The sequence below is a fragment of the Eretmochelys imbricata genome, chromosome 11, assembly GCF_965152235.1.
Source record: "Eretmochelys imbricata isolate rEreImb1 chromosome 11, rEreImb1.hap1, whole genome shotgun sequence".
In the NCBI taxonomy this organism is placed as follows: Eukaryota; Metazoa; Chordata; order Testudines; family Cheloniidae; genus Eretmochelys; species Eretmochelys imbricata.
This window is the reverse complement of record NC_135582.1, coordinates 5,148,532-5,167,158: the sequence shown is the minus strand read 5'-3', so window position 1 is coordinate 5,167,158 and position 18,627 is coordinate 5,148,532. Positions and strand designations below refer to the sequence as shown.

Genomic DNA, 18,627 nt, shown 5'->3' with positions numbered 1-18,627 from the left:
TACAAAAGCTTACACATGGAGACTGATTACATTAGGAATGCATGTATGTTTATACTTATCCACTATGCAGTACAAGCTGTGGGCATGCAATCTACTGCTACTGGTCCACAACCTTCAGTGAGAGACTGATTGGGTCAACAAATTTCAACTGAAAAATATAGAAAACTACTATAATCACCTGTGAGATACTTTGACAATTAAGAATGTGCAACGTGAAACCATTCCACATTGATATATTGCAAAATGTTGATTTGCCATTTTTGCAACATAGAATCTCAGGGTTGGAAGGGACCTCAGGAGGTCACCTAGTCCAACCCCCTGCTCAAAGCAGGGCCAATCCCAACTAAATAACATGCTAAACAGCTTCATTTCCGGGGGAAAAAATCCTTGTCCATGCAAAACCAATACAAATCTTTTAATACACTGTCATTTGGTAGCTCTGACCTATAATCACCACGTTAAAGTGTTGAAATTAACAAACCGTAAGAACTGTAGTCATACCCCTATTGCAGTGTTTCTGGGACTGTGCAAAAAACACTCATTTTGGGTCCCATTGTTTCAGGTTGCCTACAGGCTTACTTCACCGCTTGACAGCTCCATATCACACCTTATCTAAACAGTCATAAAATGAGCTTTCAAATGATATAAGTGGGTATATTAAACTCCAAAAATACAGCCCTTTTTGGAGAATTGCCACAGACCTATCATCCAAATACCCCCTAAAAATGCCCACCTTCTGCAATGTCCAGTTTACAATAAACTAGTAAAATGATCAATCAAAAAACCCGAACTAATCCGTACCTTTGGATAGTCCAGTGCAGTGGTTCTCAACCAGGGATACGTGCAGAGGTCTTCCAGTGGGTACATCAACTCAAGATATTTACCTAGTTTTACCAGTGCAAACTAAAATGTCACAGACAATTAGTTGTTTATACTGCTCTATATATTAGACACTGAAATGAAAGTACAATATTTATACTCCAATTGATTTATTTTATAAATTATATGGTAAAAATGAGACAGCAATTTTTCAGTAATAGCATGCAGGGACACTTGTCTTTTTATGTCTGACTTTGTAAGCAAGTAGTTTTCAAGTGAAGTGTAACTTGGGGGTGCGCAAGACATATCAGATTCCTGAAAGGGGTACAGTCATCTGGAAAGGTTGAGAGCCACTAGTCCAGCGGTATCTGTATTCTGTAGGTCTGTCCTTTGGAGTGTAAGTGCTTTGGAACAGAGAATATTTTATTTATTAAATGATGATGATGCAGCATGAAACATACTGTCGTATTTGACGCAGGATGAATTGCAAATTTTACAATGGCTGATGCCTCTCAAAAAAGTTTCAGCCAACATTGAAGTATTTCAGTACTGGACTAGTGGTCATGGAAAGTGAACGGGAGCATTGCAGTCCTATCTAATTCAATTTCACCCTGGAATGTGAGCAACTATTCACTGAAAAATGTTTACTCTGTCTCTGCTCAGCTCTAGTTACTATGCTGATAAAATAACTTCCTTGGAAGGTGTAGCTATTGGGCAATTCCAACCAAAAAGCCCATCAACTTTGGGGAAAAGACAACCCACATGCTTGACAGAGAACTGCATAGTTAATGAATCATTCCAAACCAGGTAACTATTTTCTTAGGCCTAAAATGGCAGACATCTTGCAGACAGTCCGGCACACTAGGTTTTATTCGTTACCAGGCCATTAACAAACCGGTAACACTAACCAAGTTTCTTTAGTCATGGATTTGTCACTCCTAAATAATGTTTTGCTCTGAAATAGTCAAATATTTAGCGCTCTCTTCACCCTGCGCTGCAGCCTATTTTAAGGAACATCTGCTGTCTAGACTTCTCCCTCTTTCTAAATTGAGGGGCAAAAAAAGCCAGCAATGGCTGAACTTAGTAGTGGTTCTTACAAACAGCACTATGCTGCCATGAGGGACAATTAATGAAAAAGCTTTTCAACTGCAGGGCGCAGCTCTGGAGGAAGAGTTCTCCTGAACATGTTCGATATATTTCAGTTCATACCGAGTAGAGTTCTGCAGGACTTCTGCTTACACTACACAGAGAGAGCGTGGGAAGGCACTATCAGTCTTGTTTTCCAATCCATCAACTATTCCATCTACAGGTTCCCTGTATGCCTGGTTTCTCTGGCCAGGCTTGGGCCATGCATACACATATTCCCAAGGCAAAAGAGGCTGCGTTGCACTCTAATTTCCAAGGCCTCCTCAGCAGATAGGGTAAGCTTTTTATCATCTTACTAATTTGTGAGAAAGTTTACACAAACAGGCTGAAGGAACCCTAGAAAGTACCCTTTTTTTTTTTTAAACTTGGGCTTTCTGTGATCTTATATCAATTAAAAAAATCTATGGCCAGTTTTCAGTTTAGCCATTTAATTTGCTTGCATATTTAGCAGGATTGTGCATACACATTTAGTAACTGGACAGGCAAATGAAGTAGACGCACCTCCAAAGTTACCTAGTTTGCATGGGTGAGCACACTAACCGTGCACGCAAGCCAACCCTAACCTGTGTGTCTTAATCCTCACCAACCCTGCACCGTTATTTTCTATTTGCTTTGCACTACTATAGTTTTCGTTTCTTTCACAGCTGAAACCCTCTCACAGTAGCAACCAGTTTGTAAAGATCCAAGAGGTTCAAATAATTTGCAAATGTATCTGAAATTCCGAGTGCTGACCTGAACCATCTGAGGTCCATACCTCACCAAAATGTACCCACTGCAAAAATCCCATGTCAGATCTGTTGTCCCTACTGCCCTCAAAACTATGCTTTTCTGCAAAGGCCTCTGCTTATGTCTCACCTGTTTATTTAAATGTGATGTGACCTGCAGTGTCAAATGAGCTAAACTTGCATGTTAAATGAGTGACTTTCTTCAAAGTTTTTTTAAATAAATAAATAAAAGCTACATTTCAGTTTCTCTTAGCTCAGCAGTTGCTGACACCAGATTATTATACTTTCACTTCACTTTCTCTTGCGGAACACTTAGACTGTTTAAACAAGGAGTCCTTGTGGCACTAACAAATTTGGGCATAAGCTTTTGTGGGCTAAAACCCACTTCATCAGATGCATGAGTGAAAAATACAGTAAGCAGTATATATATATTTTACAGCACATGAAAAGATGGGAGTTGCCTTACCAAGTGCGTGTGCGCGTGTGGGGGTTAGTGCTAACTTCCACCTAAATTGGATTGGAGTCATTAGCACTGACCCCCCCCCCCACCACTTGGTAAGGCAACCCATCTTTTCATGTGCTGTACACACACACAGCTTACTGTATTTTTCACTCCATGCATCTGGTGAAGTGGGTTTTAGCCCACGAAAGCTTATGCCCAAATAAATTTGTCAGTTTACGGTGCCACAAGGACTCCTCGTTGTTTTTGCTGATACAGACTAACATGGCTACCACTCTGAAACTTAGATTGATTGTTAATGAACTTCATTGAGGCAAATAAACTAGCTATGGAGCAGAAGGTTAAAAGGCAGGCTGTCCATTCCAAGTCGCCATCAATTTCCTCTATGCTGCTGACATTAGGAGACCAAGCTCTTTGTGTGGGCGGTTTCTGAAGCCACCACAGCAGATATTTAATTCTTGTTCTTGTGTTGAATAAATAGAAAAGGCACATTGTACAAGGGTGGATAATGCAGAGCCCGCTGGCCAAATGCAGCTCAGAATAATACAACTTTATCTTTAAAAAAGACAGTGCTCAGAATACATGTCCCAGCGTCACTAATATAAATAGGGAGGTCCGAACGCTAGGATCATCCGCTGCATCTCCCTGAAGAAGAGGGTGGCTGCAATCTGTTCTGTTAATGCAAATCAAGTGCAGCCTTCGGGGTCCTGGTAAATTGCCAGTGCAACTGACTGGGGCAAGGGCTCTGCATGGTCCGGCAGCCCATGTGGAGCTGTGAAGGTTGCACTGTGTGATGGAACTAGGATGGGTCCCATAACATGACAAAAATCAAATACCTGTCAATTAAGCCCTCATCTTCCCTTCAAATAAACTATATTTTAATGTAGAAGCTTCAAGCAGTATTGCCAATCTCAGATCAAAAATCATGACTCAGATCCTGGGAGGAAAAAGAATCACGAGATTGGCCCCACAAATCATAGGATTTAAAAATCAACATGCTCTTCATCTGTCATTTGACTTTTTAATTCCCCTCTATCAAACACACGTTTCCAGGAGATTGATTTCAGGTGGGAAAGTAAACCTTTAATGCAGACACACAGAACTCCCTCAGGTCTAGGAAAGGTGCTTCCAGCATCACAGCAAAATGCAAAGTGGAACAGCTTGTTTAGCATATGTAGTTAGCACATATTGTAAAGGGACCATTCAAGGGAGATTTCAGAGTAGCAGCCGTGTTAGTCTGTATTTGCAAAAAGAAAAGGAGGACTTGTGGCACCTTAGAGACTAACCAATTTATTTGAGCATAAGCTTTCGTGAGCTACAGCATCCGATGAAGTGAGCTGTAGCTCACGAAAGCTTATGCTCAAATAAATTGGTTAGTCTCTAAGGTGCCACAAGTCCTCCTTTGCTTTATTCAAGGGAGAGTGGCCTGTTAACACCTCTGCAGTCATAGGACAAAAAAAGGGGGTTAGTGGGTTACAGCCATAAATCCAAGTGTGTGCGTTCAGTCCATAATTTTCAGGGTCTAACAGAGTTATGAATTTAAGCTTCCAGGCTCATCTTCTGAAAGTGTTGTGCGGGTTTCCTTTGAGAAGAGGATGGAGAGGTGAGATATAGGAGTATTCACTTTGTGAAAAGCGTTCACTCACAGGTGACAGACGGGGGTGTTTTTGTCTTGCATCATTTTCCTGTGCAAGTTGATTCGAGAGCACAGTGACTGTCTGGTTTCACTCTCATTGTTGCTATTGGGGCATTTAGGGCACAGCATGGGATGCACCCACTTGTTGTCCTAGGCAGGGGTAGGATCCATGGATCTTTAGAGGTGTGTGTTGGGAGGCACTGATCATTGTAGCAGTGAACTGGAGATATGTCTGCAGGTTCTGCATCTGTTATCCTGGCAGAGTCTGGGGTCACTTTGAGTTGGTGTGTTCTAGTCTGTGGGGAGCTTACTTCTGATGATGAGCATGGAGGTTGGGGGTTGCTTGAGACCAGAAATGGGAGTTCAGGAACAATTTCTTTTGGGGGGGTCCCCATGAAGTATGGGTTGTAGCTGTTTGATGATACCCCATATGGGTTCCAGTTGGGTGGGGGGAGGGGGAGGTTGCAAGAGGAGTTTATTTCTGTATTGAAGCAGGTTCTCACTTGATTTATGGCTTATTACAACAACCTGTAAACCACTGTCCCCCCACACTTTTTGTCCTAGGACTATGGATATGTTAATGGGCCACTCTACCTTGAATAGTCCCTTTACAATATGTGCCCAATACGTATACTAAACTATCTGTTCCACCTTGTATTTAGCTGTGACACCAGGAGTACCTTTTCCAGACCTGAAGAGCAGCCCTGGATGGCTCAATAGCTTGTCTCTCTCACCAACAGAAGTCGGTCCAATAAAAGATATTACCTCCCCCTTGTCTCTCTAATATCCTGGGACCAACATGGCTGCAACAACACTGAATACAACCTTTAATGCACGCATGCCTCACCCTGGCTGAGGAGATGGAGAGTCTGTACACTGAAGGTACACAAACCTAGTTAGGAGAATTGGAAAGGAGAGGTCACAAAATGGTTAAGACTTTGTTTTATCTGAGCTACTCCTAAGCAGTGAGAAACTAATTTCAATATCATTGTAATGCTTCTGTGAACGGTATCTCCTTTTTAGGATGGATGTCCCCTCAAAAGCATCCCTTCAAAAAATGGAAAGAAGCAACTATGCTGGTAGGGAAAAGAGGGCGCACTTCTGTTAAGTTCTTGCATGCAGAAGTACTCAGTGGAGAGCTCCATAGTGTGATAAAGACAAAATATGATGGAAAAACCTAATTCATACTTATTTAGAAATATACCACACAAGGCCTACAAAATGGAGCTGAAAAATGAACAATGAACATCCTGGAAACACAAGGCACTCAAAGTAGCAAATTTTCCAGTTATTTTTCAATAGTGATCCATATGAGCTGCAAAGACCTTCACATGCAAGAATATCTTTGCAATGTCAGCCAGCTTTTGGAGCCTTTTATATTTATTACTAATTATATTTATAATCCCTAAATATCATTTTTAAATAATCCATTCAGTCACATTCAAAGTATCTCAAAAACCATTTTAAATCTTTCTTCTCTGCATAATTTTGATCACTACATAAATATATACATTGTTCAGTAATTACAATAAATTATTTTGTTGTTGTTTTTTTAAAACCTTCATAATTGTCCAAATAGCTTAAAATGATTCTTATTTTAATTATTCTTCCTTCCCGCAGCCTCTCCCCTTCCCTGAACTCAGCAGCACCCCAGTCCCACCAGTCCCCAGCCTCACTTCTGCTTCTCCTAAGGTTCTTCCCATACCCCTCACACCACCGAGACCTCAGAGGCTCCAGTAGGACTGTCTCCCACTTTCCCAGCCTGGAGGGTGTTAGCTCCTGGAGCAATTCTTTCCCTCCCCCGAGGCCAGGTGCTGCAGAGGGTAGGGGAAGGAGCAGATGCGTGCACCTTCCTGTCTGTATTTCTCACATGGGGAAGAAGGGGAGAGTGAAGCCAGGCCGAGGGGAAGAGACTCTGCTGGCTTCCCGCAAGGCTGAACTTCACAAGAGGCCTGGAGCTTCTCACGTCACCACCAGACAGGCTCCACAAGTCTTCCAAAACCCTGCCCATTGTGATAAAAAAATCGGCCAAGTTGGTGGGAAGAGGAGGAGGGCAGTGGGAAGAAAAGGAGGCCAGCATCTACACTACAGAGTTAGGTTGACGCATAGCTGTTTACGTTGACCTAACTCGGTTAGTGTTTACACTACAACTTTGCTCCCACCGAGGGAACTCGCCCACTACACCCACTTAATACCTCCACCTCCAAGAGCGTCAATGTCTATGTAGCTAGGTCAACACAGCATCAGTGTAGACGCTGCATTACTTACATCAACTGTTGCGGGCTTTCTGAAGCTGTCCCGCTATGCCCCACACTGACAGTTCAATCGGTGCACGCGCTCCTGGAGAGGACCCAGACCCCTGACACAAGAAGCAAAGTGTAGACATGCACAGCTGATGTTATTACTGTGGCAGCTGCATGCCTACTTAAGTTAGGTCGACTTAATTTAGTAGTGTGGCCATGCCCTTAGGATGCAATCTGGCAAGGTGCTGAGCACCTCAGATTGTAAATGCTTCAGGGCAGTGACATGACTTCTTTTCTGGTAAAGTGCCAGGCAAGTTTATGACCCTGTAACAATAATTAATAATTAAATGACGTGGTTTTACTCTAGGGAATGATTAGCAGCGAAGAAAGGCTGAAGGACCAAAAGCTATTCAATTAACCTCCCAGCCAGAGTAACTTTTCCAGGGGGCTATTGTAAATCTCCCTTGAAGTCTTACCAAAATTCCTCTTACAACTACCTCAGTAAACAATGCAAAGCCCTGACCTCCCAAGAATAATTTTAGAGAGGGCTTGCTGCAATAATCAAATTAAAATCACAAGTGAAGAGAGGGAGAGAGCTGAATCAGAAAGCATTCCAGAGCTTTGTGTTTCCTAAATGAATTAGCTACAATGTGGTCAGTTTGCAGCTGTCCTTAATTATGGCTTTTAGAGTCATGTTGTCACTTCCAGGATTATGTCTAGGAAAGGCAGGTGAAGAAGGCCCTTTACCAGTGTTACGAAAGAGACCACCACCCACAAAGCAAGCCTTGTATAAGCTGCTGGCAAGTTCTCCAGAAAAAGACAGTTCCTGACAGGATCAGCACAGGTACAGTACTTCTGTCCCCCGCTGCATCGCCACTTCTGCATGCCTCCTGCCTGACGTTACACAGAGCATTTGACACTTTGCCCAGGAATGAGGTCAAACAGTAGCACTAGATCAAGGCTTTGAAAGGCCATGAGGAACCTGAGGTGCAGCAAAAATGAATTCCACCGTCTTGAACAGACCAGGCAGGCATATTTTTTCAGTCATTTACTCCCTGCAACGGTAGGGCCAAGGCAACACAAGGCACTAGCCCCTTTTCTACTTTTCCAATACAAGTCTATAAGACCTCCAAAGATGTCCTCAGAGCTAGGACCTGGCTAGCTCCGAGGCTGCCTCCAGACAGCTGCAGTCCACAGCTGGAGAAGACCAGCTTAAGACTCTGGGGACCACAGAGGCAAAATCCTTGGGCCAACTAAAGTCAGCAGCAAACCTCCCATGGACTTCAATAAGGCCAGAATTTCTCTCAGGGGGTTCTTAGCTGTTGGACCCCACCTCTGGGTTTCTTCACATAAGAGTGGGACTGAGACCAGGTCTGATCGACATGCAAGGCCTGCCTTTTTGCTAAATCCTTCCTATCCATTGACATCCTTCTCTTGGCTCCTGTTCAGAGGAGGGCTAAGGAAACAGAGAAAAAGAAAGGAACAGAGTCGGATCAGTGAAGAGACAGCTCCCTTCTGAACTGTGTTGTACTAACACCATTCTTGTGACAGACAATTTATTCGAGAAAGGGATTGAGAGACAGAGCAAGAACAGTTTTCTTCTACCCCTTCCTTCCCAGCCACCTTCCACCCCAGGATCCTTTATTTCTCACCATTAACCATTTGCCTAGGATTGTAAATTCTTTAAAGGAATGCTTGTCTTACTGGTATATAAAGCATTATGCTCACCAATAATAAACTGATAACACTTTGCACTGAGAACACCCTTCTGAGGCTAACAAAGCCCCTTTACAAAGATGGCTGTGTCATCATCCCCAGAGTACATGTGAGGAAGAGAGTTGAAGTAAAATGCCCAGGGTAACACAGCAAGTCAGTGGCAGATGGGAAAGTTAGAACCTGGGAGTCCTGACTTCCAGACCTGTGATCTAAAAATCACACTGGGGAGGCCTACCATAACAAACCATCATTGAAACACAGCTTGATCTAGAAGGAATCCCCCCTGCTTTTAGTTTGCTTAGATTAGGAATAAAGATAGGGAAGTGACAATGGATTTGTTTGTTAGCATTCACATTAACTAGCATGATTATACCTTATTGATGTCATAGAAGAATGTACCCCCCCCCCCCCGCCCACCACCCCTAAAGGTCTGGAAGGTTGAACTAGATGCAGAGGTCTTTTAATGTAATATTTACCACACCAAGAAAAGAGACCACCACTCGTCTCTAAATACCAACAGAACAACAAATAAAAACCATGACAAACACACCCCAACTCACACAATCCAAGCCTGGAGCAATAGGCATAAACTAGTTTATTATTTCTACCTCACATTATTCTTGCAAGGAATCGAAAACTATCAGGTTTGGGGCAAAGGATTTCTGCTTCTCCTCGCCTTGCTGGCTTGCCTCCAGACACCTTAAATCCTGAGCAGCTCTCACAGCTATCATTCTATTGGCTGGCTAGAGAGCAGGAGTGGGAGAGGTTAGTAATGACTAAACAGGTTTGTCTCTGTGACATGCCCAGCTGAGCAAGAAGAAGTCAGTCATCAGTTTGTGGCATTAATCGACCCTCCACCCGGAATTTTACAGAGGAATTTCTAGGACGCCAAGATTCATTCCAATCAGCCAAATTCATTTTTATTTAAATGTTGAGTGAAAATTTGTGTTCATGTAGATAGACTGAAAGGCCTAAAAACAACAAATCCCTGGAACAGAGCTAGGATGACTTAATTCAGGGTATAAGATTGGTATCAGTAAAGCACTGGGAAAAGCGACCATGTGGAATAGGGAACAGAGATATTTACAATCTAAATAAGAAACTAGATTATTATAGGCTAAAAAAAGAAAGAAAAGCATAGATTGTGGCGCATTTATTACATGCCATAAAAAGTGCAAACAAACTTCAACACTAGGCCCATGATGACCTCGGATGTGAACATCTGTAATGTTTTTGTGGCACCAACCTCTTCCCCCTCCCTGCCCCCCCCCCTTTAGAGTGAGTTTAGAACCCCATATTTAACGTCTCAGAAGCTGAAGATACACCAGTTATCTACAGGATAGACAACTACAATGAACCTGTCCCACCAACAAGCCTCATCCCCGACTAAACTAAATGATTACGGGTGTCTACCCGGCTGCTGGTGGGAGGCAAAATTCCCAGTTCAGGTCGCGATATAGAGAGATTGGATAGAAAGATATTAGCTCTGCTCAAGCTAGCACATGAAAAATAGCAGCAGTTTAAGGTACTCACCCAAATAACCACCCCCCCCCATAAGGATGTATTCAGGAGGTCAGCCTGAGCCACTGTATCCATACCACTATTTTTAGCACCCTAGCTCAGAAAGGGATAGCAAATCTATATCTACTGTAGGTGAGAATCACTCTCCCAGCTGCTGTGTAGACATACTGCAAGAGCCATTTCTTGCCCAAGTCCCATCAATCACCAGCTTCTCTGTTAAGGCTGCCAAAAAGGGTGTAAGTACTATTTATGATGGTTGTTTTTGCGGTGTGGACACCTGTAACCGGTCTGAGACACCACAATCATTCTTTACATGGATCACTGAATAACCACCAGATGGTAACAATTTTTACTCACGGCAACTCTAGGCTGAACATGAATGAACAAGATTTTGTATCCAATTACCCAACCGCTTTGCCGCATATTTCTGCCGGATGTAAGAAAGTATCTTCTGGAAATAAACCAAGAGCTTTGGTGAAAAGCGGACAAACACCATATCTGAAGGAACATCTTACGTCCTTTACACAACAGAGATCTCAGAAGCGGAAAGAGAATGTCTCCAGTCTTCCATTGTGAATTTAGTACTGAATAAGACATCATTCTTCATTCAATACAAGGCTCAAATTCATCACCAGGGACATTGCTGAGATCAAACTCCCAGCACTCAAGCTGGAAATCAATGGAGGAGGAGGGATTCTCATTCTAAATATAAAACCTAAAAAGCATACATAACAGGGACACTGTAAGTGTGTTTAAGCACTAAAATACACCAGCCTTAAAAGCATAAGCGGCTGCTTTGTCCTTTGCCAAGGGGGTGCTCAACCCCGGGCCCCATCCCCACTCCATCCATTCCCCCAAGCTCCCACCCTGCCTTTCTCTGCCCCCTCCTCCCAGTGTGCTCCATCCCCGCTTCTCCCCCTGCCTCCCAGCTCCCCCTGCACATGGTGAAAGAGCTGACCACATTAGCCAGGAGGCACTGGGAGGGAGGGGGAGGAGTTGATCAGCTGGGGCACCCACAGAGTTGGTGCCTATGCTTAAAAGGCAGTGAAAATTCCCTGGAGCATCTGTCACAGTTGAAGGCAACTGCATCTGTATTCCCACTTTGTGGTCCAGCAAGGGCACCCACTTGTAGGCTTCTAGCTCCGCAGCCATCACCTCTCTTGGGGGGAGACCCATCTCTTTCCCTTTAGACCAGGGTTTTTCCAGGCTGCACAGTTCCCAGCCTAAACTGCGATATTCCCAGCAAGCCAGACAACCTAAACAGCCAGCAGCTGCATATAGCCTCTGGCGAGAAGGCAGTTAACAGCATAACTGCCCACAGTGATAAGTTACCCACACAGCCCTTTCTAAGCAAGCACATTTATTATTAAGGTGAAAGCATTACAGAGAAAACAGATTAAAAACAATAAAAAACTACATGCCTGCTAACAAGCTTACCAGAGATCACCCTCAGCTCTAACAGGGGCTCTGGTAAGTGATCATTCCTTCAAACCCCTCCTAGGGTTCTTTCTTGTGGTCACAATTTTATATCAGCTTTCGCTCAGAATACACACAATCATGGATAGTTAATTCTTTCCTCTATACAGCGTTGGCTTTGATCTTGGCCTCAAGTAGCAGGTGAACAGCAGACAATGGTTCTCTTCTCAGGGCATAGCTTCAAAAGGCTGGGTCTTTGCATAATCAGAGGAAGGATTTTCCATTCACCTCCTCTCCAGGAAACCAACTTAACTTTGTCCCAAAAGTTCATTCTTGCCTGGCAAATAGTCCTCTGAAGCTCATAACACTTCCCAGGGTTCACACTGGTCACATCTCCCCCTTAGCAAAGTTACATGAGATCCCACAATGATGTATACATTTTGCATTTTTAATACAGTGGGCTCCAAAGCTATTTCAATTTTATTTAATAAGGGTTTTTTTTAAAAGGAAATTGCTATATCTTTCAGAGCATCCTTTTGGGATAACCTTTTCATACTGTTTTTTAAAATAGGTTTGGGTGCTGAACACCCACCCATCTTATCTTCAACACTTTTGCTTAATGCAACTATTCATGTCTGGCTTTAAATATACACAACTCTTCTCTCAGACCATAGAGTGGCATTACATTCTTCCCATCAAGCAGTGATTTATATGTATCAGTTATTCAAAGGAAATAAAGTCTTGCAAATGCCAAGGTGATGGCGTAACGCTCACTGCATTTGTCTCCCTACATTACCATGTTGTGCAGGATTGATGGTAATCCTGTAACTATTGCGATATGCCTACCTCTCACTTTGCTAGTATCAAAATTAGTGGGATAACTCTCCTCTATGCAAGCCATTCCCCAGGAGAAGAGGGTGAGGTCTCCCACACCACGTGAGAGACACTCTCCATTTGAATCAGTTCATCGAGGCCAAGCAGAGGATGAACAAAGCCCTGCAATTCTTTTTTCGTTGTTTACAACCAAAGAGTTGTCCTCGTTCCCTTGTTCAGTGTGTAGGAGCAGGCGTTTTCATTGCTGCTCCCTGTGCAGTCACTGTTCGGTTGCTTTTTAAAGCAGCCAGACAACATTATGGGCCCCATTCCAGCTTCATTAAATAAGTGCAATTCAGTGAGAGCTATCAGGGAGGGCAGAGGCAGGGGGGCTCTGATTTCCTTTCCCCATTCTGATCTGGTAGCATTTTACATTCACTTTGCTTTGTGTAATCAGGCCTTCCATCTAGAGCTAATCATCGCTAAAGGTAACTCCTGGAGAATAGAAACAGTCATTGCAGAAGCATTCTCCCAAAGATGTACTGCTCCTCACTGAGTCAATGTCATCTTTCTGTAACAGCAATCACTGAAAACCAAGATGAGCGTGCTTGAGATGAAAAACAGCTGATCAGTGTCCCTGCATAAAACGTCCGATAATCCCTGCACAGACTAGGCATCTGGCGTCCAAAGCAGGATCCCAGAGAGATGAACATGAAAACTATCCACTGCAGAGTCCCCAAACCTTTCCCTGACATCGGGAAAGAGACCCTAATTCATCCTCCCCAGCAACAGCTTGATGTTAGCAGAGGAAGGCATACATAGCATAGTGACAGACTCCAGAATCTGAGAATCAAAGAGGGGAAAGCTAGGAAATCTTGCTCTAGGTTTTAGAGGAGAGTGTGAGACAGGGAGGTAGGTGGTGTCGAACTCCTTCAATCCCCCACCCTTAGGTGCCAAGCTTAGCACCCCCCAGCTAGCAAAGCATAAAGATCTGCTTGGATTGCCATGCAGTGCTTTCTAAAGATTAGCAGAGCTTTTCTGTGCTATCTACAGCCAACAAGGAGTTTCAGAGGGAACAGGCCACATCCTTCCCCCCCACCACACACATACACACCCACCCACCCCCCAACTGATCCCCACTAGAGCACACAAGCTGGTTGGAAACCTCACTGCAAAATTTCACATTCTCCCCTAGCAAACGCTTGAGACAGCTGGAGTGACCCCAAATGCAGCAACCCCCTTGAAAGCCAGTTTTAAATTTTTGATTTCCTCCATGGGGTATCTCCTCCAGTGATAAACCCGGGGGGCAAACCTGGGTCCAGAACAGGACGGGGGCCTGGCAGCCAAGAGGAGAGCTGCTCTCTGACAAATCTGGACGGCTAGCTTTTTCAGAGAGAGCTGTTATACTGCAGTGCCCGGGAGAGGGTTTCACGCTACTGGGCCCATGTTATGAGCCTGGTCCTGTAACACTTCTCATGCCAGTATCCATGGGGCTGCCCAGAGAATAGCTGGGGGGGGGAAGGGGGGAAGGCTGCGTTCAACCCAAGCACTTGAATTTATGGGAGAGGCGGGTGGGGAGAGCTTTGCAACCACACTGGATTTAATCCACACCTAAGGAACCTCTCCTCCTCCCCCCCCCTCCCCGTCACTCCCTCCCTGACTGCAGGGTATCACGCTGGGACCCCCCTGGTGCCATACACCCCGCAGCAATCCACTGGGGAACTCCCTGGGGGGGAGCCCCCCTGCGGTGCCCTGCCGGGGAATCCCCCTCCATGCAGTGCAGGGGAGCAAGGGCAGAACAGCGGGGGGGGGGGGTCATCTGCAGCCAGGCGGGAGGGGCGGAAAGCTGCCCGGGGGGGTGGAGAAATGCACAGGTCTGATCCGCATGGGAAAGCAAAGCGCGTCCAGCCTGCACTGGGCTTCAGCGCCTGCCTGCAGCGCTGCTCCCTGGCTTCAGCTGTTTGTGACCCCCCCACACCCACAACACACGCTCCCCACCCCCTCCCACTGGGGGTCAATCAGCGCACCCCCGATCTCTCAGAGCCCCCCTGAGCTACCGCAGCTGCGGCACCAAGAGGCTACTCCGGGCTGGCGACCACTAGCCCCCCCGGGCTACTGAGCGGTCAAGTGCCTTTGGGAGTGGAGGGGGGAGGAAAACTACGGGGGGGGGGAAAGACTGCAACACACATACACACCCCTCCCCCCCCTTGCACTGACACGTCCCCAGTCAAACCAGCTCGCCCAGCACTCGAGGATCAGCTCGCCCAGCGCCCCCCCCCCCCGCCCGGGGGCTTGCCTCGATTTACCTTCTCCTGGGCGCGGGTGAGTTTCTTCTGCATGTTGCTGGCGATTTTCCCCGCCGTGACTCCCTTGCCCATCTCAGCCATCTTGCCTTTGCCTTTCCACCCGCGCGGCTGCACGACTCGGAGCGAGGGAAGCCCGGGGCGAGACAATGGCCATCGCCTGCCCCGAGAGCCGGGCGCCAGGAGACGGCCTTTTAAAGACACACGGCCCCAAAGGCGAGGCCGCTTCTTAAAGGGACCGCTCCCGCAGGCCCCTGCAATGGGAAACCTCTGCTCAGCCCTATCAGCCCTCCTTTGACTTTGCAAGCCATTCCCCCCCCCACACACACACCCAACCCTCGGATCGGCCCTGCTCCCCACGCTGTAGCTCTGGGAGCATGTTTATGCCCTTGGGTTTTTAGTCCCCACTGAAATGTATTTAGGCAAAGCCCAACAAACCCAAAAGCCATGCAGAACTTCAGGGGGGTAGACCTCCGATTCTCCCCCTTCTAAAGCAGGGCTCGCTACAACGTGAGCCAAAAGGTAATCTCAGCTAGGCCCAGATCTGCAAAGGTATTCAGGCGCCTAACTCCTTTGGGCCTTAGTTTGTAGCAGTGCGGGGCCTCTGACACATATTTGAATGGTTCTGATCCTCTCCAGTAGATTGTCTCAAAACAGCTGTATTAGAATTGGAAAAGGTACAGAGAAGGGCAACAAAAATGACGGCGGGGGATGGAGCAGCTTCCACATGAGGAGCGATTTGAAAGACCAGGACTGTTCAGCTTGGGAAAGAGACAACTAGGGGGAGGATATGACAGAGGTCTATAAAGTCATGACTGGTGTGGAGAACATGAATAAGGAAGTGTTATTTACGCCTTCTCATAAGCCAAGAACCAGGGGTCACCCCATGAAATTAATAGGCAGTAGGTTTAACACACACCTAAGGAAGTACTTCTTCACACAAAACGCAGTCAATCTGTGGAACTCATCGCCAGGGGATATTGTGAAGGCCAAAACTATAACTGGGTTAAAAAAAGAATTAGATAAGTTACTGGTGGATGGGTCCATCAATGGCTATGAGCCAATATGGTCAGGGATGCAAGCCTATGCTCCAGGGGTCCCAAAGCCTTTGACTGCTGGAAGCTGGGACTGGACAACAGGGGATGGATCACTCCATAATTGCCCTGCTCTGTTCATTCCCTTTGGTGCCCCTGACGTTGGCCACTGTCAGAAGACAGGATACTTGCCAGATGGACCATTGGTCTGACCCAGTCTGGCCGTTCTTATGTTCTAGGGCAACAGTCACATCTGCACATCTGCCATTTCATCTCAGTATTATCAATACCGCTGCTTATTTATTTTACTGCAGTGCTGCCGTGGGCCAGGACCCCGCTGAGCTAGGTGCTGTACAAACACAGAACAAAAAGGCAGCCCTTGCCCCCAAAAGCTTACCATCTAAGTGTAAGACAAGAGACAGCGGATGGATACGGACAGACAGAGGGTTGGTCAGCGTGATGGGCAGCCGTCTCAGCACATCAACTGCCCAACCACTGTTAAATTTAGCACCCATAAGAATGCTAGATACATAGCAGAAAACATAGAGAAGACAGGTAGGGGCCTATTCCAAAAAGCTTACAGTCTAATTGACAGACAGGACGGACAAGAGACCCAGCACAGGGAAAGGGAGAGGCAAGGAAGGACATGGATCACAGAAATAGGCTAAAAGAAAAGGAGTACTTGTGGCACCTTAGAGGCTAACCAATTTATTTGAGCATGAGCTTTCGTGAGCTACAGCTCACTTCATCAGATACATACCGTGGAAACTGCAGCAGACTTTATATATACACAGAGAATATGAAACAATACCTCCTCCCACCCCACTGTCCTGCTGGTGATAGCTTATCTAAAGTAATCGTCAGGTTAGGCCATTTCCAGCACAAATCCAGGTTTTCTCACCCTCCACCCCCCCACACAAATTCACTCTCCTGCTGGTGATAGCCCATCCAAAGTGACAACTCTTTACACAATGTGCATGATAATGAAGTTAGGTCATTTCCTGCACAAATCCAGGTTCTCTCACTCCCTCACCCCCCTCCAAAAACCCACCCCCATACACACACAGAATCACTCTCCTGCTGGTAATAGCTCGTCCAAACTGACCACTCTCCAAGTTTAAATCCAAGTTAAACCAGAACATCTGGGGGGGGGGGGAGGAAAAAACAAGAGGAAATAGGCTACCTTGCATAATGACTTAGCCACTCCCAGTCTCTATTTAAGCCTAAATTAATAGTATCCAATTTGCAAATGAATTCCAATTCAGCAGTTTCTCGCTGGAGTCTGGATTTGAAGTTTTTTTGTTTTAAGATAGCGACCTTCATGTCTGTGATTGCGTGACCAGAGAGATTGAAGTGTTCTCCGACTGGTTTATGAATGTTATAATTCTTGACATCTGATTTGTGTCCATTTATTCTTTTACGTAGAGACTGTCCAGTTTGACCAATGTACATGGCAGAGGGGCATTGCTGGCACATGATGGCATAAATCACATTGGTGGATGTGCAGGTGAACGAGCCTCTGATAGTGTGGCTGATGTTATTAGGCCCTGTGATGGTGTCCCCTGAATAGATATGTGGGCACAATTGGCAACGGGCTTTGTTGCAAGGATAAGTTCCTGGGTTAGTGGTTCTGTTGTGTGGTATGTGGTTGTTGGTGAGTATTTGCTTCAGGTTGCGGGGCTGTCTGTAGGCAAGGACTGGCCTGTCTCCCAAGATTTGTGAGAGTGTTGGGTCATCCTTTAGGATAGGTTGTAGATCCTTAATAATGCGTTGGAGGGGTTTTAGTTGGGGGCTGAAGGTGACGGCTAGTGGCGTTCTGTTATTTTCTTTGTTAGGCCTGTCCTGTAGTAGGTAACTTCTGGGAACTCTTCTGGCTCTATCAATCTGTTTCTTTACTTCCGCAGGTGGGTATTGTAGTTGTAAGAAAGCTTGACAGAGATCTTGTAGGTGTTTGTCTCTGTCTGAGGGGTTGGAGCAAATGCGGTTGTATCGCAGAGCTTGGCTGTAGACAATGGATCGTGTGGTGTGGTCAGGGTGAAAGCTGGAGGCATGCAGGTAGGAATAGCGGTCAGTAGGTTTCCGGTATAGGGTGGTGTTTATGTGACCATTGTTTATTAGCACTGTAGTGTCCAGGAAGTGGATCTCTTGTGTGGACTGGACCAGGCTGAGGTTGGTGGTGGGATGGAAATTGTTGAAATCATGGTGGAATTCCTCAAGGGCTTCTTTTCCATGGGTCCAGATGATGAAGATGTCATCAATATAGCGCAAGTAGAGTAGGGGCTTTAGGGGACGAGAGCTGAGGAAGCGTTGTTCTAAATCAGCCATAAAAATGTTGGCATACTGTGGGGCCATGCGGGTACCCATAGCAGTGCCGCTGATCTGAAGGTATACATTGTCCCCAAATGTGAAATAGTTATGGGTAAGGACAAAGTCACAAAGTTCAGCCACCAGGTTAGCCGTGACATTATCGGGGATAGTGTTCCTATCATAGGCTAACGTGTTTAGTCCATTTAGAAACACATGCATACACCTTGGTGGTTCAGACACGGCACGTGAACAATTAATTGGCTGTGTTTTTAATTGAGGAGAAGGCACACTCACCTTTGTAGACAGAGCTGCAGTCTCAGGGCTTGTCTATGGAACACCGACAGACCCAGGTCGTCAGCGGGCAGGATCGAACCTGGGACCTCTGGAGTTAAATGCATGAGCCCCTCCTGCAGGAGCTAAGAACCACATGGTTCCTAGCTAAGGATGTAGAGCAGACTCATTAATCTCTCTCTAAGTCAGGGGTGGCC

The 18,627-nt window shown here is 45.7% G+C and overlaps 1 protein-coding gene across 1 annotated transcript in view; it reads right to left on the bottom strand.

Annotated features, from left to right (window-relative positions):
* Positions 1-14,922, bottom strand: part of BIN1 (bridging integrator 1) — a 148,547-nt gene extending 133,625 nt beyond the window's left edge. Inside the window, exon 1 of the mRNA XM_077829796.1 lies at positions 14,802-14,922. Within this exon, the coding sequence (XP_077685922.1) occupies positions 14,802-14,882 (81 nt within the window). The 5' untranslated portion in view covers positions 14,883-14,922. The remainder of the gene's footprint in view (positions 1-14,801) is intronic.
* Between the last annotated feature and the right edge of the window lie 3,705 nt (positions 14,923-18,627).